At 43.6% G+C, this 22443-nt stretch overlaps 1 protein-coding gene across 1 annotated transcript in view; it reads right to left on the bottom strand.

The window, feature by feature from the left end:
* Positions 1-22443, bottom strand: part of RPGRIP1 (RPGR interacting protein 1) — a gene marked incomplete at its 5' end in the record, with an annotated part of 59496 nt that overhangs the window by 7434 nt on the left and 29619 nt on the right. Inside the window, 7 exons of the mRNA XM_084864710.1 lie at positions 425-617; positions 9359-9459; positions 16670-16808; positions 19341-19538; positions 19856-20034; positions 21300-21681; positions 22063-22214. Coding sequence (XP_084720836.1) covers positions 425-617; positions 9359-9459; positions 16670-16808; positions 19341-19538; positions 19856-20034; positions 21300-21681; positions 22063-22214 — 1344 coding nt within the window. The remainder of the gene's footprint in view (positions 1-424; positions 618-9358; positions 9460-16669; positions 16809-19340; positions 19539-19855; positions 20035-21299; positions 21682-22062; positions 22215-22443) is intronic.

Here is a 22443-nt window from a genome sequence, read left to right as displayed (position 1 = left end):
TTCTGATACATCTAAGGGGGGAAGTGAACATGGCTATGGTGTGAAAGAAATGTTATGTTCTAAGATAGAAACTAAGCAAACAATCTCTAAAGTTGGTGAATCGGTAAATTGCAATAAAACATTACTCAGAAATATGGAGTCAAATAACAGAAGAAATAACAGAAAAAAGGGAAAAACTGGTACAGCAGACTGAGGGATGACAGAAGGGGCGTGGGAGTGATTTTTGGAGAAGGGGTGGGGCAAAGGGCTGTTTACTTTTACTTCAAAACCTTCTTAAGGCTACCTGGCATTTTCAAACCACATGCGCACACTATGTTGTTGAGTAAAAGAAAAAGGGTTGGATCCACCCCATCAGAAGTCCAGAGTAGTTCTGGCCCCGCAGTCCGTCGGCCCGCTCTCCCCGCTGGCCGCGGGGCTGCCTCACCCTTGCTAAAGTGGAAGTGGATCTCTTCTCCTGCCCTCGGTTTCCTCAGGGACACCGGCGTTTCCGTCTCTGACAGGGGCAGATCATAGAACTTGTACTCCACATACACCTGTTTTATGTTCTCATCAGACATCACTTCAGCCTCTGAGTGGAAGGCCAGGCTGACAATTTCAATGCACATCTTCTCTGAATCCTGGTAAGAAAAAGACATTTATTTTCTATAGGTTAGGGATGCTCCGAGTACATACTTCACTTAATTAACACATCACTGTCAGTCACAGGCATACTCCGTCTTGCGTATTACTCCTTGAGAATCAATTTGTGTGTAATATTGGCACTGAGACCACGTGACTGAATTGTCCCAGCTAATGCGGGGGAAATGGGTAGCGAGAATCCAGTCGTTTTGTCTCCTGGTCCAGTGAATGCTGTCCTCAGACCAGCCTTCCTCAGCCATCTCCACATGTAGAAAGAATCAAGAAACTTTCTGAGCAGATAGCTTTTCTTCAACTTTCTGGATGAAAACCAATCCAGCGTTTTCCTGAGATTAGCTCCTAGGAGACCTGCTGACTGATTTGAGCTGTTTCAGGCATTATAGCAAGGAGCTGCCTACTGGGCTTTTTGTTGTTGTTGTAGTGCTGGCTGGGACTGCCCCTCCCCCCTTATGATTACAGTCCCCGATGATGGATGCAGCTCACAGCTGAAAAGCATTGCATTAGAGTTATGGCCCATAACACCATAGCCATTCGCCACATGTGACATAATCTGTGACATACCGTAATCTGAATTGGGATTTTCCATCAGTATAAAATCTCACGGGACTTTGAAGACTTTGCATTAAAAAAATGAATGTAAGATATCTCAATAGTTTTTCCTATTGGCTTCGTGCTGAAATAATGATACTTCTGATACTTACTAGTAGGTTAAATAAAATATATTTTTAAATTTATCTTTTCAAAAATTTTACTTGTTTCTTTCTACACTTTTAATGTGGCCACTAGGAAAAAATTTAATTACACTTGTAGCTCACATTATAATTCTGTTGGAGAGCACTTCGTAGACTGTAAGCTCCACGAGTTCCAGGACCACAAGTGTGTTTCACTAACCTCTTTAGTCCCAGCATTTAGCATGCCCCTAATTTGTTAACTCTCCGTGCACCTAGGCCTAAGTAATTTTCAAAATTAGTTTTGACTCCTTCCCTTACAAGCACTCTTATTTCATTAGGAACTAAGAATGGTGGGGGAATACAGCTGGTAACACTGTGAGAAAGAGGCCACTGTAGTGTGAGAGTACAAATTGGTATGATTGGAGGGATGATAATTTTGTGTTATTCGTGAAATTTTCAAGTGCACAATTCCTTTTAAAACCAGCAATTCCGCTTATAGGAATCTGTCTCACAATTTGGCAAATACACAGAGATACACATGAATAAGGTGTTACTGCGGCATTATTCGGCCCTACCCCCTTCCTCTTTCCCTGTAGGTAGCTGGTGGCACAGAAATGAAAGTGACAAGGTCCTGGTACAGTTGCTCAGTTTACAGATCAGAAGGCAAATTCTTTAGAAGCCACTTATGGTCATTTGTTCCTCTGTTCCTCTCCAGGCTCATTTGCAAAGCCTGGCTTCAGTTCAAATGCCTCCTCCTGAAAGCAGTCTTTTATTTATTTATTTTAAAAATATATTTTATTGATTTTTTACAGAGAGGAAGGGAGGGGGTGTAGAAACATCGATGAGAGAGAAACATCTATCAGCTGCCTCCTGCACACCCCCTACAAGGGATGTACCCGCAACCAAGGTACTTGCCCTTGACCAGAATCGAACCTGGGACCCTTCAGTCAGCAAGCTGATGCTCTGAGCCAAACCAGTTTTGGCCTCAAAGCAGTTTTTCCTCACTGTGGCCTTACCTAACTCAACCCCTCTCATTGCTATCTATTATTGTCACCTTATTTGTTTTCTTTTAAAAAAAGTATGTACATGGCCGAAACCGGTTTGGCTCAGTGGATAGAGCGTTGGCCTGCGGACTGAAAGGCCCCAGGTTCAATTCCTGTCAAGGGCATATATCTTGGTTGCTGGCACATCCCCAGTAGGGGGTGTGCAAAAGGCAGCTGATCAATGATTCTCTCTCATCTATGTTCCTAACTCTCTATCCCTCTCTCTTCCTCTCTGTGAAAATTCAATAAAATATATTTTTAAAAAATATGTACATGTTTGAAAATACATTTTTATTGACTTTAGAGATGAAGGGACAGGGAGAGATAGAAACATCAACGATAAGCGAGAATCACCGATCAGCTGCCTCCTGCATGCCCCACAGTAGGATTGAGCCCAAAACCCACGCATATATCCTGTCCAAGAATTGAACCTTGATCTCTGGGTTCATAGGTCAACATTCAACCACTGAGCCATGCCAGTAGGGCCTATTTATTTTCTTCATAGTATTTAGAATCAGCAAATATCTGGCTTATTTGTTCACTGATTTATACTTGTTTTCTCTCAGTAGTAGGTAAGATTCAAGAGGGAAGGGACCAGCCCTAACCGGTTTGGCACAGTGGATAGAGAGCATTGGCCTGCAGTCTGAAGGGTCCCAGGTTCGATTCCAGTCAGGGGCCATGTGCCTTGGTTGTGGGCTTATCCCCAATGGGAGGTGTGCAGGAGGCAGCTGATTGATATTTCTAACTCTCTATCTCTCTTTCCTCTGTAAAAAGTCAATAATATATATATATATTTTATAATTTATTTTTTTAATAAAATATATATTTTTTTAAAGGGACCAGCCTTGCCTAGTGTGTCCAGTACTACACTAGAAGGGGCGGACTAAATTCCCAGTCAGGGCACATAGCCAGGCTGCATGCTTGATCCCTTGTTGGGGTGCGTGCAGGATTCAGCCTATCAATGCTTTTCTCTCTCATCTCCCTCATCTCCCTCATCTCCCTCATCTCTCTCTCTCTTTCCCTCCCTGTCCCCAGCTTTAATATACATGCTCTAAAATTCACCTGAACTCCTGCTGTGAAAATTTTCCTGCATGAAGTCAAGAACCCACACACTTCCAATTAGTCCCAAGCAGACTGCCTAAGGGCCAGGTCCCTCTTCCGGGAACAATATGTGGAAAATATGACTGAAACTTTGCACACAAACAGCAGAGTGGTGGTTACAGAGGGAAGTTGGTGGGTGGAGAGGGAAGGGGGCCTAATGTGATGGGAGATTTATTTTGGGGGATGGACAGGCAGGGCAATATACAGATCTTGCATCATAGAAATCTACACCTGAAACCTATATGCTCCTATTAACCTATTAAATGTCACCCTATACATTTAATTTAGAAAAGAAACAGGCCGAAACCGGTTTGGCACAGTGGTAGAGCATCGGTCTGCGGACTGAAAGGTCCCAGGTTCGATTCCAGTCAAGGGCATGTACATTGGCTGCGGGCACATCCCCGGTAGGGGGTGTGCAAGAGGCAGCTGGTCAATGTTTCTCTCTCATTGACATTTCTAGCTCTCTCTCTCTCCCTTCCTCTCTGTAAAAAAATCAATAAAATATATTTAAAAAAAAAAAAGAAAAAAAAAGAATAAAAAGAAACAGAAGACTCAGGAAGAATCAATGACCTTCCCCCAAAATATCTAAAAAGCATTGGAGATAGAAGGCCTGTCCCAGAAGAACTGCCACATAGATGACCACAGTACAACACGAACTGGTGTGGTAGATGGGAGGAACCCAGCAGGCCCCTTGGACCAAAGTCCTCTCTCTGACCCATTGTCTCTAGATGGCCCAGCAAACATTTGTTTACTAAACATTAACTCTTTCCAACTCACGGTGAATTGCCTTACATATTTCACTTTCAAGTCCCAGACTGTTATCTCCTTCTCCTTAATCCAGAATGACACACACACCTTATTCTGCCTTACTGTTTGAGAATTTTCATGCTTATGTGAATTTCCTGTGTGTATATATTAAAACATGTTTTTCTCCTGTCATTTTATTCAGCTAGCCATAAGAACCAATATGGCCGAAACTGCTTTGGCTCAGTGGATAGAGCATCGGCCTGCAGACTGAAAAGTCCCAGATTCGATTCTGGTCAAGGGCATGTACATTGGTTGCGGATACATCCCTGGTAGGGGGTGTGCAGGAGGTAGTTGGTTGATGTTCCTCTCTCATCGATATTTCTAGCTCTCTATCCCTCTCCTTTCCTCTCTGTGAAAAATCAATAAAATATATATATATTTTTAAAAGAACCAATATGGGGCTCCAGCTGGTGTGGCTCTGTGGTTGAGCATTGACCTATGAACCAAGAGGTAACAGTTCGATTCCTGGTCAAGATACATGCTCAAGTTGCAGGCTTGATCCCCAGTGGGGGCGCGCAGGAGGCAGCCAATCTATGATTCTCTGTCATCATTGACATTTCTGTCTCTCCCTCTCCCTTCCTCTCTGAAATCAATAAAAAAAAAAAAAAAAAAAAAAATTAGATTTAAAAAAAAAGGGGGGGTGGTGGTGGAGAGAATGGACCAGTTCTGTCTTATTCATCATTTTGTGTGGAGAGAGCCTGGCAACATTGTGGGAATCTGCCAGTTTGTTTATTCATCCTCTTATTGATCAATGCATTGATGTTTCCACTTTGAGGCTATGTGACTAAAGCTGCTAAACATTTTTGGGGGGGAAAGGAGCCTGGCAAACAAGGAGTAAACAATGGATAGGGCTGCTGTGAGGATTTGGTGAGTTAATGAATATCAAGCACATGGCATTTTAGCTCAAGCAGCATTACCCGTGGAGATCTAAATAAAAGGTCACCTATTAATTTAATGGCATGCTGATCAGTATTTAAGAGAAATTAAGTAGAAAAACTAAATTCAACATGGATAGACTACTAAACATTACTGATTGGAAAAATGCATGTTTTTTAACTATGCATTTAAAAAATGGGGGTAACTGAGTGAAGAATATATTGCACCTCCCTGTACATATTTTTGCAACTGTTTGTAAATCTATAATTATTCCAAATAGTTTTTTAAATAATATATACAGTTTAATGCCATTTATTTGAAAGCATAAAGACAAATACAAAACAATATGAATACTAAAGTCCTTTAAGATCTGAAAAAATAAACCCCACATTCAAAACAATAATTTTCTTTGCAGGGGTCAGGAGGCAGAAGCAGCAGGGATTATAAGTAGTGGTCAAAAGAGATTTAGCTTTATCTGTAATATTCTAGTTTTAAAGGAAAAATGTATTCTTACCTTAGTTGTATAATTTAATAAAATTTTAAATTGCAGCCGAAGCCGGTTTGGCCCAGTGGATAGAGCATCAGCCTGCGGACTGAAGGGCCCCGGGTTCGATCCTGGTCAAGGGCATGTACCTTGGTTGTGGGCACATCCCCAGTGGGGGATGTGCAAGAGGCAGCTGATCGATGATTCTCTCTCATCGATGTTTCTAACTCTCTATCCCTCTCTCTTTCTCTCTGTAAAAAATCAATAAAAAATGTTTTTTTTTTAAATTTTTAAATTGCAAATAAACCTATAGCAGATGATCAGAAACTCATATTTATGCAAACTACATCAAATTTGTTCTGATAACAAAGGTGAATTAGGAGAATGAATAAGATTAACATCTGAGCCAGTTACATATGAAGGCTTTATTCATTTCTATTAGGTAATACCATATGAAACACAATATTTTTATCTATAAAAATGAAAATTTCATATGGTTTGTTATGAACTGAATGTTCGTACTACCTCAAAAGTCATGTATTAAGCCCAATGTGTGTGGCTCAGTGGTTGAGCATTGACCTATGAACCAGGAGGTCATGGTTTGATTCCTGGTCAGGGAACAAATCCAATTGTGGGCTCGATCCCCAGTGTGGGGCATGCAGGAGGCAGCCAATCAATGGTTCTCTCTCATCATTGATGCTTCTGTCTCTCTACCTCTCCCTTCCTCTCTGAAATCAATAAAATATACATATATTCTGCCCTGGCTAGCATAGTGCTTAGAGTGTTGGCCCATGCGTGGAAGGGTCTCAGGTTCAATTTCCAATCAAGGGCACATACCTGAGTTTCAAGTTCTAGTCCCTGGCCTGGGTCGGAGTGCATGCAGGAGGCAACTAGTCATTGTGTCTCTCTCATACTGGTGTTTCTCCCTCTCTCCTTTCCTTCTCTCTCTCTCTCTCTCTCTCTCTCTCTCTCTCTCTCTCTCTCTCTCCTCTCTCCTCTCTCCTCTCTCCTCTCTCCTCTCTCCTCTCTCCTCTCTCTCCTTTCCCTCCCCTCCCTTCCACTCTCTCTAAAAAATAAATAAATAAAAATCAATAGAAAAAAATATCCTTGGGTAAGTATTAATAACAAACAAACAAACAAAATGCCAATCCCAAAGTGATGGTATTCGGAGATAGAGCCTTTGGGAAATAATTAGATCACAAGGATGGAGCCCTCATGAATGGGATTAGTGCCCTTATTCAAAGAGGTCAGAGCTAGCTCATTCTCCTTCTGCCTTATGAAGATAGTTAACTGTAGGCATCATGGAAGAGGATCCTCTCCAAAATCTGACCAGGCTGGCACCCTGATCTTGAGAACTCTGTGAAATAAACTGCTGTTGTTTCTAGGCCACCCAGTCTCTGCTATTTCATTATAGCAGCCCAAACTGACTAAGACAAGGTTCCATATTTTAATTTAACCCAGAATCCTTTACACGAGCTAGTTGCATTGCATAATTTTATTGGGATTGAACAGAAGAAAAATATATACAACTAGTAATATTAAATCACACTACCCACTGTGTATACTAATTCATTTGAATTTGCTGCAGAAACCCTAAGAGCAGTTAGTTATGCGGGCAGCATTAGTATCAGACAGGCAGTTCCCCTCAGTTTATTAGTTCAGGTGTGATAGCTAATTTGGCTGGGGGGAAGAGTTACCACAATTAATTAGCTAGCATATATAAGGGGACATTCTGCACACCTGAAATTAAGAGTATAAGGAAAGAGAATAAACTTTGAGGTTTTTGATACACACTACAGCTAAAAGACAGTAACCCGAAGCCTGGAAGCAAATGTAAGTGATTGCTCCCTTCTCACTAGCAGCTGTTGGACGGGGAGGGGAACGTTTTCTATGGTCCACTCAGAGAGGGAGACTGCTTCCTGGGACCAGGAATGGGACTCCATGTGGAGGAAACCACGTTTGCCACTGAGATAATGCCTAGGGGATTCTTAGGGAGAAGATCAGCACAGAGGGCCTTTAGGAATGGGACAAAGATAGAATGCAAGCTATGGTTATGGGAAATATTAATCGTGCTCTGTTCACCGTGATTGCCTTGTGTTGGTTAAAGAAAGGACATTCTGACCTGGCTGGGAGTTGTGTGCCCCTGGGACCTGGGAGTCAACCTTGGACCAGGGAGTCAGCCTTTAAATGTGGTCCATTCTCACTCAAGAACTGCCTGTTATCGTGGAAAGATTAACCACCTTTTTGCCTAAACAATGGACTTTCACCCCAACCTGCATAGCCTCCTTCCCCATGTCCGTAGTCCCTACTTCCCCACGTAATCTTTGTCCCACTCTATAGAAACAGCTGGCTTAGGAGGGGGTTGCAGAGCAGATTTTTGTGGATGACCTGCTGCTGTACTGTACTGCCTGTAGTATTGGAATTAACGCTCACATATGATTCAACCCTGTCTCTGCTTAATTGGCTCCAGTAGTGACAGACAGCATGGACCCACTGATTGTCTAGTCAGTTTCTCAAGTAACATTTTTTTGGGTACACAAAGATTTTGGAAAAGGAGATTAATTCAGCAGCCTTTAATTTAGAGTAATATTTTAATGTAATCTGTCTACCTTGTAGTTAAAAAATGTGCTGACCAGCTGGCTGCTTTTTGTATTAATCTGAGGTATCCTGGTTTAGAAACCTTGACTGGAGCTCTGGCTCCTTTACTAATGAGATCTGTCACCCCGGACACACCATTTAATTGTGTTCACCTTTATCATCTCTAAGACGTTGTCTAGCTCTAACATGCAGTGGCTCTGCTCTGTCTTATAAACTTTTCTCAGGACGTGGATTACATAATGTCTAAAAGAGATATGACAGATAAAAGTTCAATAAGCGGGTAAACTTAACTATTTCCCATATTCACTGCTTAAGTCTACAGACTTTGAGTTGTTTCTCCCCACGCCAATATCCTTCGTTTTCCTGCAAATCCTCAGTACTGGTTCTGACTTTCAAGTAAGTTTTCTGACCTCTGCAAAATTCCCTTTTTCTGGATTCTTGCAAACCTTTAGAGTTTATATCACATAATCTACTCCCTTGATTCTAAGTCACCTATACTTGACTGTTTCTAACGAAGTTCCTAATCCTCAATGAGATTTCCATCTTTCACTCAGTCACTCATTCAACAGCTGTCTACTGAGCGCCTACAAACCTGCCAGGGAGCATCCTGGTGGAGAGAGAGTGATTGTTTTCTACCTCGTGTACAAACCACAAGATTCTAGCACAATGATTGTTGCCAGGGTGTGTGTCCTCATTTAGTTCCTGAGGAGATCTGAGACTGAAATGTTGAGTAACTAATGGTAACGACGGGTTTTAAAGGTTGGGTCGGAAACTTCAGAAACGGAATAATCCCTCTAAGCCCTCCCAGGAAGAACCTCTCTTCCAGCCTCCACCTCCCCAAGTAAGCCTCCCCAAGTCTCCTCCGGTGGAGTTACAGGAAGGGGCCTCACGCAGGCTGGAGGTGGATCACTCTACACGACGAAGAGGGCAGGCAAGGGGGTCCAAAGAGGAGAGATCCTTTCATCTGACTGCATCAACAGAGTTCTAGTCACTCTCAATGTACAGTATACTTAACTCAGTAACTTCAATTCCCCACCAGGCTTATTAAAACTAGACTTGACCTTCACATGCCTGGTCATTAGGCGCACTAGCTGCCCTTATTTACCGTCTGTCACCCGCTCAATGGCCACCCAAGTACTCACTGCCTTAGGACATCTCTGCGGGATGAGTGTCACTATGTCGTCGCTGTCTGTGGTCTGTGCTTCGCTGACCTCAGAAGCTTCCTCACAGGGTTCCTTATCTGCTAAAGGAAGAGAATTGCCGAGTTGTGAACGATATGCTTAACTTCTTTTTCTTTTTCTATTTTCTATGTAATGTAGGCCACAAATAGTGAACTCTATGCTTAGTGATACAGCCCACTGTAGAGTGTGGTCTTTATTCTTCCCAAATAGCCCAAGTTGGTAAAGGTTATATTAAAAAAAAAACAAAAACAAAAAAACCTTCCTGGGTCAACACTCAACCACCGAGCCGGGCCTTAATGTCTTTTTTTAAAACATATATATTTCATTGATTTTTTTTTTTTTTTTACAGAGAGGAAGGGAGAGGAAGAGAGAGTTAAAAACATCGATGAGAGAGAAACATCAATCAGCTGCCTCCTGGGATGTGCCGGCAACCAAGGCATATGCCCCTGACCAGAATCAAACCTGGGACCCTCGAGCCCGCAGGCCAACGCTCCATCTACCGAGCAAAACTGGTTAGGGCAAGGCTTTAATATCTTTATTAGTTCTGGGAAACTCTCAGTTATTATCACTTTAAATACTGCATTTGTCCCCTCCTTTCTCTTCTCCTTGTACATCCTCATTTTATCTTTGTTTTATTTTCCCCCTCTCTATCTTTTATGGCTCTTTTCTTCTTTTGTATTTTCCATCTTGGTGTCTCTCCTTGCTTTACTCTGGATATTTGCACCAGCTCTCACTTCAGTTGTGTCTAATTTGCTTCTTTTTTTAATCCTTACTAGAGAAGCAAGGATATTTTTTCCATTGTTATTCAGAGAGTGGGCGGGAGGAGAGAGGGGAGCAGAGAGAAAGAGAAAGAGAAACATCGATGAGAGAGAAACACATCAACTTGTTGCTCCCACATGGCTCCAACGGGGTTGTTGGGGGACGGGGAGCACAGGGAACAAACCTGCAACCCAGGTATGTGCCCGTGACCAGGAATCAAACCCTCAACCCTCTGTGCTCAGGCTAATGCTCTAACCACTTAGAAACACCAGACTGGGCTGTTTTTGTTTTTTCAATCCTCACCCAAGGACATGTTTATTGATTATAGAGAAAGGGAGATGGGAGTCAGGGGGAGAGAGAGAAGATGAGAGGGAGAGAGGGAGAGAGGGAGAAAGGAAGAGGGGGAGAGGGAAATATCCACATGAGAGAGAAGCCTCCCATACGAACCCAGACCTGGTATCAAACCCAAAACCGGTGTATGTGCCCTGATGGGGAAGCGAACCAGCACCTTTTGGTGGATGGTACAATGCTCCAACCAAGTGAGCCACACGGGTAGGGTTTACATTTCTGTATTTAGCAGTTCTATAATTTCTATTGGTTAACATTAATATTTGCAATGTATTTTTCAAACAGTGAGAGATAGAAACATCAATGATGAGAGAGAATTATGGATCAACTGCCTCCTGCATGCCCCACACTGGGGATTGAGCCTGCAACCCAGGTATATACCTTGCCCAGGAATCAAGTTGTGGCTTCCTGGTTCATAGGTCAATGCTCAACCACTAAGCCATGCTAGCTGGGTTTCCCTCTCTTATTGGTTCTTTAATGCTTTTAAGAAATATTAAGATTTAAAAATATATAACTTTAGCTTTTTATTTTTATACTTATTATTTTTTAAATAAATATTTATTGTTCATATTATTACAAATGTTCCTCATTTTTTCCCCCTCCGTTGCTCCCCTCCAACAGGTTCCCACCCCACCCTCTGCCCTTTCCCCACCCCCCATTGTCCTCATCCATAGGTGCACAGTTTATGCTCAGTCTCTTCCCACACCCCCCACTCTCCTATTACCTGAGAATAGTCAGTCCACTCCCCTTCCATACCTTTGATTCTATTATATTCACCAGTTAATATTGTTCATTAGATTTTTTAATTCCCTTGGTTTTTAGATTCACTTGTTGATAGTTACGTATTTGTTGTTCATAATTTTTATCTTTATTTTCTTCCTCTTCCTAAAGAACCTTCTTTAGCAATTCATATAATTCTGGTTTGGCGGTGATGAACTCCTTTAGCTTTTTTTTATTTGTGAAGCTCTTTATCTGGCCTTCAATTCAGAATGATAACTTTGCTGGATATAGTAATCTTGGTTGTAGGTTCTCGCTATTCATCACTTTGAATATTTCTTGCCACTCCCTTCTGGCCTGGATAGTTTCTCTTGAGAAATCAGCTGATAATCGTATGGGTGCTCCTTAATAGGTAACTACCTGCTTGGCTCTTGCTGCTTTTAATATTCTCTCTTTGTCTTTTGCTCTTGGAATTTTAATTATGATGTGTCTTGGTGTGGTCCTCTTTGGATTCCTTTTGTTTGGGGTTCTCTGCACTTCCTGGACTTGTAAGTCTAATTCTTTCACCAGGTGGGGGAAGTTTTCTGTCACTATTTCTTCCAATATGTTTTCGGTATCTTGCTCTCTCTCTTCTTCTGGGACCCCCATAATTCTGATGTTGGTTCACTTGAAGTTGTCCCAGAGGTTTCTTACACTATCTTCAACTTTCTGGATTCTCTTATCTTCTTGCTTCTGTGGAGGAGCATCCTCTGGCTCTTTGTGTTCCAAATCTTTGACTTGATTCTTGTGATCTTCCATTCTGTTTTCAGGACTCTGTATAATATTTTTTTATTTCATACAATGTATTCTTTATTCCTAGTTGATCCCTTTTCATATCCTCATAGGTCTCATTTATTTTGTCGGCCTTTTTTTAGGAAATTCTTGAAAAACCTTATAACTGTGGTTATGAACTCTATATCCAGTTGCTTGTTGTCCTCCATTTCTTTCATTTTTTATCTGTTTCCTTGTCTTGGCATTTTCGCTGCTTCCCTGAGTTGGTAGGGTGGCTTTGTGTGTTAAGGTGTTCAATATGGTTCAGTGGGTCAGCCTCCCAGTTACCTGAGGTGGACACTCCTGGTGCACCCCTTTGTGGACTGTGTGTACAGCCTGTTGTAGTTAAGTCTTGGTTGTTGTTGGTATCACTGGGAGGAACTGACCTCCAGGCCAATTGGCTGTCAGGATCAGCTGAGTCTAGGCCGGGAGATAGCCTGATTCGACTAGACTTGCAAAATTGCAAAAGCCTCTTTGCTCAGCTTGGATGGGGTGGAGTTTCAGAGTGGAGCCTACAGCCTTGGCTTCCCGTCAGCCCCGCCCTATGAGGTTCCTGAGAGATTTGAGAGTCTCAGTGTTCCTCAGTGTCCTTTGGTACTTGCTGCAAGCACCTCTGAGAGAAAGGTGCCTTCGAGTTTTGCCCGCTACCAGACAGTCTAGTCTCTCCCTCAATGAGCCTGGAACTGGGGTTCAGTGCAGTTGGAAGTAGGGTTGGAAGTGGGGTTCAGTGCAGTCTAGAGCTTTTATCTCCTTCCCGCTAGGGAATGCCAGCCAGACTCTCAGCCACCCCCTCCTCTGCAGCTCCATCCTCTTCCCACGCGTTCACTGTGTCTCCATATCTTAGGCTTTTACAGCTCCTCTGATTTTCCTTCTGGTTTTCTCTTTCCTTCTAGTTAGTTGTAGAATTTCCAGTCAGTCAACTTTCCTGTAGTTCTGGATAATGTCCATTTTGTATTTTAGTTGTCTTTTTGAAATTGTTGTGTGAGGCTGCAGTTAGGCATTTACCTATGCCTCTATCTTGGTTTCTCGTCCTATGATTATTATTTCTAACTTTAGCTTTTTAGTTGTCATTAATGGGAGAGTTGGTTTGAATGAGCTAGTTTGCTACAAATGTAACCTGAAATCATGTCTACTTCTAATTGTAACACAAAAGCCTTGCCTTAGTTTAAAAGAAATTTGGAAAAAGAACCAAGATGGCAGTATAGGTAAACACCTGTACTCACTGCCTCCACAACCACATCAAAATTACAACAAAAACACAGAACCATCATTCAGAACCACCTGAAAGCTGGCTGAATGGAAGTCCTACAACTAGAGAAGTAAAGAAGAAATTACACTGAGACTGGTAGGAGGGGCAGAGGCATAGAACAGGCTAGATTGTTGCTGAAACCGGTTTGGTTCAGTGGTAGAGCATTGGTCTGTGGACTGAAAGGTCCCGGGTTCGATTCCGGTCAAGGGCATGTACATTGGTTGCAGGCACATCCCCAGTAGGGGGTGTGCAAGAGGCAGCTGGTCGATGTTTCTCTCTCATTGACGTTTCTAGCTCTCTATCCCTCTCTCTTCCTCTCTGTAAAAAAATCAATAAAATATATTAAAAAAAAAAAAAAAAAAAAAAAAAAAGAACAGGCTAGATTGTTTTTTAAATCAGGAGGGAGATCATCTCTGCAGAGACACCTGTGAGGAGCAAGGGATCCTGGCTACACACCAGACCCCCAAACAAGGGTTCCAGAGCTGTAAAGAAAGGTCCTCATAACTACGGGCTGTAAAAACCAGTGGGGATTGGGGTTCAGTGACACGGAGGCTGCTGGAGACCCAGGTATTTCTTTTAAAGGGCTGGTACATGAATTGAACTACAAGGTCCCAGTTCGTCTGAACTCTAGAGCCAGGGTGAGGCTCTGGGGGGCCCAGATACATATGGAGAGGAATTTAATTACCTAGAATTGGGACAGGAACTGGAGGGTGACTTTCTCCTGGACTGAAGTCACAGTACATTGTTCCTATGCTGGAAAGCTGACTGGCAGCCATATATGTTTTCTCCACCCAAGTGATTTCCTGAAACCCCACCCTCATCCAATTTTCAGCCCCACCCAACCTATTTGCAGTAACTTTTGCATATGAATGGCCTGTCCTTTCTCTGGCTTCATACTTTGCTAAAATCTCTCAAACAAGCTGCAGCTGGGTCAGCATGCCCCAAATCTATGAATAAAAAGCCAAAGGCCCTGAACTTGCACAAGCTACCTTGCTTCATAGCTGGGCCTTCACTGGGCACCTCCAAGCCCAATACAAATAGTTCCTACAGGGTGGACCCAGGAAGTGGCTGATTTTACACCTCCCTGGAGGACCTAGAGCCAGCGCACCCAGTAAACAGCTTCAAACCATAGCAGTTACAACTCTAGACATCCGTAAGTGACACACTCAAGGGGACGAATCAGTGAGTACCAAAGCCCCACTGACTCAAATCCTGTTCCATAAGGGTATTTCCTGCACAGCAGCTCTGCCACTGTAGCTGAAGCTGGTCCTCACAGCCAATTGTCCTGGAGGTTAACTCCTCTCAGTGACATTAACAACAATCAAGGTTCAACTATAAGACTTTGCACACAGACCACACAAGGACGCACCTAGAGTGCCCAGCTCAAGTGACAGAGGATGCTGAGCCACTGAGCCCTACAGGGCACCTACTACACAAGACCATTCTACCAACTTCAGGAGACATAGCAGCTCTGCCAAATACATAAAAATAAACACAAGGAAGCAGCCAAACGGGGAGACAAAAAAACATATCACAAATAAAATAAATGGAAGCAAGCAAACTACTGGTTATAGAGTTAAAAACCATGGTTATAAGGTTACTCAAGGATCTTCATAAAACTTTCAAGGGTCTAGTGAGGAAGTAAAAGACACAAAAAAGGACCAGTCAAAAATTAAGCATACACTAATTGAAATAAATTATAATTTATAGGGATTCAACAGGAGAGTAGAGGAGTCCAAGAATCAAATCAATGATATGGAATATGAGGAAGCAAAAGATATCTAATTAGAAGAGCAAAAATAATTTAAAAATATGAAGATAGTGAAAGGAGCCTCTGGGACAATTTCAAGCATAACAACATTCACATTATGGGAATGCCAGAAGGAGATGAGAGATAGCAAGATATTGAACAACTATTTGAAGAAATGACAGAAAACTTCCTGGTTAAAGAAATAGACTTACATGTCCAGGAAACATAGAGAGTCCAAAGCAAGATGAACCCTGAGGCCCACACCAAAACACATTATAATTAAAACTAGAGGTCTGGTGCATGAAATTCATGCACAGGGCGGGGATGGGGGTGTCTCAGCACAGCCTGTACCCTCTCCAATATGGAAAATGCCTCTCACAATCCAGGACTGCTGGCTTCCAACTGCTTGCCTGCCTGCTTGCTTGATTGTCCCTAACCACTTCTGCCTGACAGCCCAATAACCCCCTAACCACTCCCCTGCCAGCCTGGTTGCCTCTAACTGCTTTCCTCTGCAGGCCTGGTCCCCCCTAACTGCCCTCCCATGCAGCCTGGTCCCCCCCAACTGCCCTCCCTTGCAGGCCTGGACCCTGCTAACTGCCCTCTCATGTAGGCCTGGTACCTCCTAACTGCCCTCCCATGCAGGCCTGGTCTCCCCCCAACTCCCAACTGCCATCCCCTGCAGGCCTGACCACCCCCAACTGCCCTCCTTTGCAGGCCTGGTCCCTCCCAACTGCCTTCCCCTGCTGGCCTGATTGTCCACAACTTCCCTCTCCTGCCAGCCATCTTGTGGTGGCCATCTTGTGTATACATGGGGGTGGCTATCTTTGACCTCATGGGGACGGCCATCTTGTGTGTTGGAGTGACAGTCAATTATTACTCTTTTATTAGATAGATTAGATATCAGCATATTACTCTTTTATTAGATAGGATGCCAAAAGTTAAAGGCAAAGAGAGAATCTTAAAGGCAGCAAGAGAAAAACAGTTAATTACCTACAAGGGAGCACCCATATGAATGTCAGCTGATTTCTCAACAGAAACTATGCAGGCAAAAAGGGAGTGGCAAGAATTATTCAAAGTGATGAATAGCACTACAACCAAGATTACTCTACCCATAAAGCTATCATTTGACTCAGTGGCTAGAGTGTCAGCCTGTGGTTGGGGCATGGGCAGAAGGCAGCAACATTGATGTGTCTCACATTGATGTTTCTCTCTCTCTCCCTCCCTCCCACCATTCCTCTATCCTTCCATTTCTTTCGCTCTCTAAAAAAGCAATGGAAAAAATATCCTTGGGTGAGGATTAACAACAACAAAAAATGTGGATTCAAATCACAAATGAGCCAATTATGCTCCTCCTTCTATTTTTTTGTAACCATAATTCATAAGACCCTGGAGTGATTAACATCTTATAATTGCTATGTAACTAAACTGGCTATAGCTAGCTTTAAATACATAGAAAGCTACTTTCTTTGAAAATTCCAACCCTAATTGGTCTAACCAGCCCAATGTAACATATAACTAGGCCTAGGGTCTTCAAACTAAATTCCCATAAAAACTGGAGCAATGAAGATGAAGTAACTGTCTTGATAGATAAAATAATTCAATGATTAAATAGGAAAATCAGATTTTAAAAAGACAATACCAATTACAGGATGGAGAGCTTCATTTTGTATCAGTGCTGAAGGGAATGATGTCATTTCCTCTTCCTTTTCCTGATTCTTTAAATAATCACCTACGGAGTTGTTAAAGTCTGAGAATTTCCATTCAGTGTAGTTCACCTGCTACAGAATAAATACAACAAATAAAATCACATATAATTATATTGTATAATTATAATTATTTAATAAAATTAATAATCACATTAATATATAATTAATGCAATACAAATTATCCTAGATAATAAAAGTCTAGCCGAAGCCGGTTTGGCTCAGTGGATGGAGCGTCAGCCTGCAGACTGAGGGGTCCCGGGTTCGATTCCGGTCAAGGCGTGTACCTTGGTTGCGGACACATCTCCAGTAGGGGGTGTGCAGGAGGCGGCAGATCAATGTTTCTCTCTCATCGATGTTTCTTTTCTTTTCTTTTTTTAAAATATATTTTATTGATTTTACACAGAGAGGAATTGAGAGGGACAGAGAGTTAGAAACATCGATGAGAGAGAAACATCGACCAGCTGCCTCTTGCACACCCCCCATTGGGGATGTGCCCGCAATCAAAGCACATGCCCTTGACCGGAATCGAACCCGGGACCTTTCAGCCTGCAGGCCGATGCTCTATCCACTGAGCCAAACCAGTCTCAGCTCTCATCGATGTTTCTAACTCTCTATCCCTCTCTCTTCCTCTCTGTAAAAAATCAATAAAATATATATATTATAAAAAATTTAATATGCTAAGTGTCTGACCATTCGACTGTTTGACCAGTTGCTATGATGAGCACTGACCACCAGGGGAACAACAGTCCGACTGGTAGGTTAGCTTGCTGCCAATCAGAACTGGGCGAGACTGGCCAGACATGCCCTGGAGCCTTCCTGCAGCCCCTCTCTGGCCCAATCGTGCACCAGTGGGATCCCTCAGCCTAGCCTGCACCCTCTTGCAACCCTGGGACCTCTCAGAGGATGTCAGAGAGCCAGTTTCAGCTGTCCAGGCCGAGGGACCCCACTGGTGCATGAATCCATGTACTGGGCCTCTAGTTATAACATAATAATGTAATATAAAATCACATAACACATAATTATAATCTCATATGTACATATTTTTAGGTGCTACATAGTAACTTGAATCCACTTTCCTATGAAGAAAAGGCAGTATCAAGCACACAGTAGGTGTTCAATAAATACTTGTTCTTTTTTTTTTTTTTTTTCCAATTGATTTTTAGAGAAAGAGGGAGAGGGGGTATTGTAGTAAAATATAGAAATGTTTTAAAATGCCAAAAAATGTTAAAAAGGTTTTAAAAGATTTAAGTTAACATCCTGAAACTTAAAGTGAGATATTAAGAACACAGCCCCCCATGTCCTGAAGCGTGTGCATTCCATTGATGAGGATTTGAACTGAGAGTGACTTGCCCTGAAACCCTAGGCCTGAAGACATATACTCCTCCCCCTCCCCAGAGTGTGACTGAGTGCTTACAGTTTTGTTTACTGATATGTCCATTGAAACTACTGTTAAACTTGAGATCTTGTTATGCATTTTGTTTACCAGGATCCCCTACTCCCCCCTGGACTGCCGTGGGTACTACAGGCTATTAGAAGGGTCCCCGAACACCATTCGAAGGGATCATTGCTTGGTCGCTGGACACCTGGTCGAGGCTGATTTCTTTGATCCCTGCGCTGTGCTAGTGGCTCTGATTGCTGGATGTTATCTTGGCTGATGGCCTTCAGTTTGGGGGCAGTCCCCTTCCCCGCCTCGCTCAGCTCCACTCCGGGCCCAACGGTGGGGCCTCAGATGGATTCGAGCTGTGCACAGGGACCTCTGAAGGCAGAAGCTTCACTCCTGACCTGACCAGCAGCCAGAGAAGGCGCCGCTGCTGCCACCAGAGGAAACCCCATTTTGGGCGCTCCCTCTGAGCCTGTGCCCCGGCACCAGGAGTTTTGTGAGTAATAGTATGCCCCGTGTGAATAAGCTTTGTACCCACTGCAACAATAAAAGAAAAATAAATTGCTGTGTGAATTTGCAACTGTAACTATTCGTGTGGCATAATTCCTCTGGCAGTCATAGTTTTACTGATGTAAGGTCACACGAAGAGGCCTGCCCCCGTCCTGCCTGCACAGCATAGTCTTTTTTGCTGGCAGCTATTCTCAATGTCCAAACACCTACCTGCATGGTTAAAGTTCATCTCAAGGGACGCCTCAGACAAACGCCCCTCCTTTCTCAGACAGGGAGATAGATAGAGAGACAAAGAGAGTGCACTGACCCATGTCCCCTATCAGAACTCGAGCCCCAAACCCAGGCCTGTGCCCTGACTGGGAGGAAACTGGTAACCTTCTGGTGTACAGGATGACGTCCAACCACGTGAACCGCACCAGCCAGGGCAATACTTCAACACTTATCTTTTAGTTTGTTTTAATTGCAGTTGAAGTGGACTAGTAAAAACAGGTACTAAAGTTCTAAGCATAAATTGCAGATTACATAATCTGTCCCATTGAATCGGACAGTCCAGAGGTTCATCAAATTACTTGTGTGTGGAAGCACGTAGTAGCCACAAAAAGCCGTGATTTATTGCCTATCTTGGGTGTTTGCTTCTACTTTTTCCTCTGAGAATAATGTATTTGGGGACACTGCAACTCACATGTTAGTTCTCCAGATGTCTAAGGCCTTACCTGTAGTGTATTTCCACTTAAGAAGTTACGACTAAGATATTCCATTCTGTTCTTTCCTTGGATGCCTGTTCTTTTGCCATGTTTTCTCCTTGAGTAGTTTGCAACCTGGTGTTCCCTTTCCTTTCTTTCTGCCACCGGAGGAGGTTTCTTCTTCGTTGGATACCGGGCAGCTTCGATGGGAATCTCAGCAGAATCCACCTGGTCCAGAGTAAAAGGAGCAGAAACAGCCTTAGAAGATGATAGTTAACAGCCTTGATTCTCAAGAAAGGGGTTTGAAGGCTAGCATGAGACGTCAGGTCTCTCCTGTCACAGAGCTGAGAGATGCCAACTCTTTCTCCTCCCCACAATGAAACCCAGTGATTGGCTCCAGGAGACGCCTCGCGGCAGTATGAAGGGCGCCGGTTAAGTCTGCAGAACACACGACGTTCACAGAAGGAACTTTTTCCCCTTCAGTTTTCATACTATTTTTTTTTTTTTTCCAAATATGCTCCATAGGATGGGTGGAGGTCTGCTACCTGGGCAGGAAAGAAAGCCTTTTCCTCCTCAGATGAGATCTCTGCGCCGGGGCCGGTTTCCTCCGTCTGAGCGTCTGGTCTCCGGAGGCTCGCGGGAGACAGGTAGCACGACTTCCAATCCAGCTGTACCTGAACAGACCCGTTGGGTTTTCTCTCAGGGTCCGTTAGGTTAAAATCACCTGAGAGACACACAGACATTAGTAAGACCTGATCAAATGAAATAGGTAAGTGAGCATTTACCAGCGCCTTGTCTATTCCCTCCGTTTTAAAATTTCACCGTATTGAACACAATTAACATTCATCAAATAATCATGATGCAATACACTCAGGAGTAACATAGAATGGTCTTGAAGATGTATGCTTCCATAGAATATTTACTTCTAATATTCCCTTAAAATATTTGGAGGGGCAGGTAGGTATCCCAGGTTTTAAGGAGGGAGAGTCAAAGGATGTAGGGATGGGTAGAGCTTGCTTGCCATCCGTCACTCAGACGATAAACAGGATCACGTTATCATTGCTGTTGCCAAATGCTGGCTATGCCTTAGGCATACAAAGGAAACCATTATCTATACTCAAGTGGTCCTTATTTCTAAAATAGCAAAAGCCAAGGAAACTTAAGCAAAACAGCTTTTCTCAAAAGGCCAGACTTCTGATTGGTAATGCTGATTCATTTAACAGATGACTCACATTGTACCTCCTCTTCGGCAAAGGATGGCTTGTGAGCAGGAGCGGCAGCCTTTTGGTTTGTTTGTTTAAAGCACTTGTGATATTGGGAGGAGAGAATCCTCACACACTTCCTGGCACATCCATGTACCAAGATGCTTGTAAAACATGCTTGGTACACTGGCTGCGTCCGTCACGCTTCTTACTGAGAGCATGGGTACCCCTGCCTCACCCTTCCAGAGAGTTCACCCTTCCTAGGTGCCCCCCACAACCCTGGGTGTGCAAGTAAAGTAAGGGAGTACAAAGTTAAGCTCCATTGGGGGGGGGGGGGGGATATTTTTAAGAAATTTCCCTTAGTTGTGGTATAGATAGAACTCTTGCTAACTTGTGTCGAATACTTAAAGGAAGGAAGAGAATTATGAGGGGGCGTGAAGGATGGTTTATAATCTGATATCTAGTCACGTGCACTAAGAAACAATAGTTCTTAAGTAAAAACAAATACTGGGAAGCACTACAGAACTAGAAAATAAAGGCATGACTTCAGGTTGGTGGGCCTACCCACTCGGGAATCTTGCTTTAGTTGTTGAAGCAGAAGAAGCCGATGTCTCCGCTGACTAGTGAAACTCTAAGTCTGCTCTGTCGCTTTTGACAATATTCTAACATCCTTTCGGCGGGTTTTAAGAGAGACTGCGCCAAGCAAGTAATCAAAGAAAAGTAGAATTAGGGCAGGAAGACAACACTGGGAAAGGACCATAACAACGCAGTAACCTTGAACTCCCACCTTTAATGGATTTGTTTTGTGCAAGAGGCAGCAAGGGCACTTGCACTTTGCCAAGGTAGGAGCCAGATTCTGGGTCTTCATCATCAAAAACGTATATGGACAGGGCCTCCCGTCTCAGATACCGATCCAGGTCAGAAGTCACAAGCACTGGGAACTGGGCCTGGTCTCTAAAGTAGGGATTGTTACTGGCGGGAATGATGGCTGTGTCGTGGTCAGGAAAGGTGAAGAAACGGTACATGGCATACGGACTGGGTTGGGTTCCCAGCCGTCGACTCTGGAGGCCACAGCATCTGGTGATTTCCACCTGCAGCTCATTCTGATGCTTCCAAGTCTCTGATCCGGACTGGAGAGATGGTGGTCTTGGATGGAGGAAAAGGGCAACCTAAGAGAGTTGTTGTAGGTGAAGCCCAGCACCCTTAAAGAGCAAGAGCCTCTGACCTAGAGAACTGGGTCACAGAGAAACCTAACCACGCTCACCTGCCTGCAGACTGGCTCGGACAGATGGCTATCTGAGGGAGATGCTGGCACTCAGGCCTTGTCTTGGAGAATGGAACAGAAAAGCTATTTTGTTCACAGCAGGGAGCTAACTAGCTCCAAGGGCATGGTCTCATTTCAAACTCAGGCTTGACCAAGGAAAGAATCTGAACTACTTGTGGTGTGACGGTTTTTCTCTCCCATTCACATTCAATGGGAGGATGAGCTGATATCATGAGCTGCTGGGATGAGGCTCCTTGGAGATGCACGGGCACATCCTTTTTCTCACCTCATCCTCCTGGGCCCTCCAGGCTCCAAGCACATTGGCTGACAGGTAGGCCTGAGCCTTTTTTCGCTTATTGCATGCCTGTAGGCTGGATCTTATGGGGGAGTGCAGCCTCATCCAGTATTCTAGCACCCCAAAGTCTTCTCCACCAGCTCCTGGGTAGCAGAAAGTTTGAAAGGCATGGAGGATACAGATGGCGTGGCGAGGATCAAGAATATAGGCAATGCTGAAACCGGTTTGGCTCAGTAGATAGAGCATCAGCCTGGGGAACTGAAGGGTCCCAGGTTCAATTCCAGTCAAAGGCATGTACCTTGATTGCGGGCACATCCCCAGTAGGGAGTGTGTAGGAGGCAGCTGGTTGATGTTTCTCTCTCATCGATGGCT

This window comes from Pipistrellus hanaki, assembly GCF_964339955.1.
Source record: "Pipistrellus hanaki genome assembly, chromosome: 1".
NCBI lineage: Eukaryota > Metazoa > Chordata > Mammalia > Chiroptera > Vespertilionidae > Pipistrellus > Pipistrellus hanaki.
This window is presented reverse-complemented; position numbering and strand designations above follow the sequence as displayed.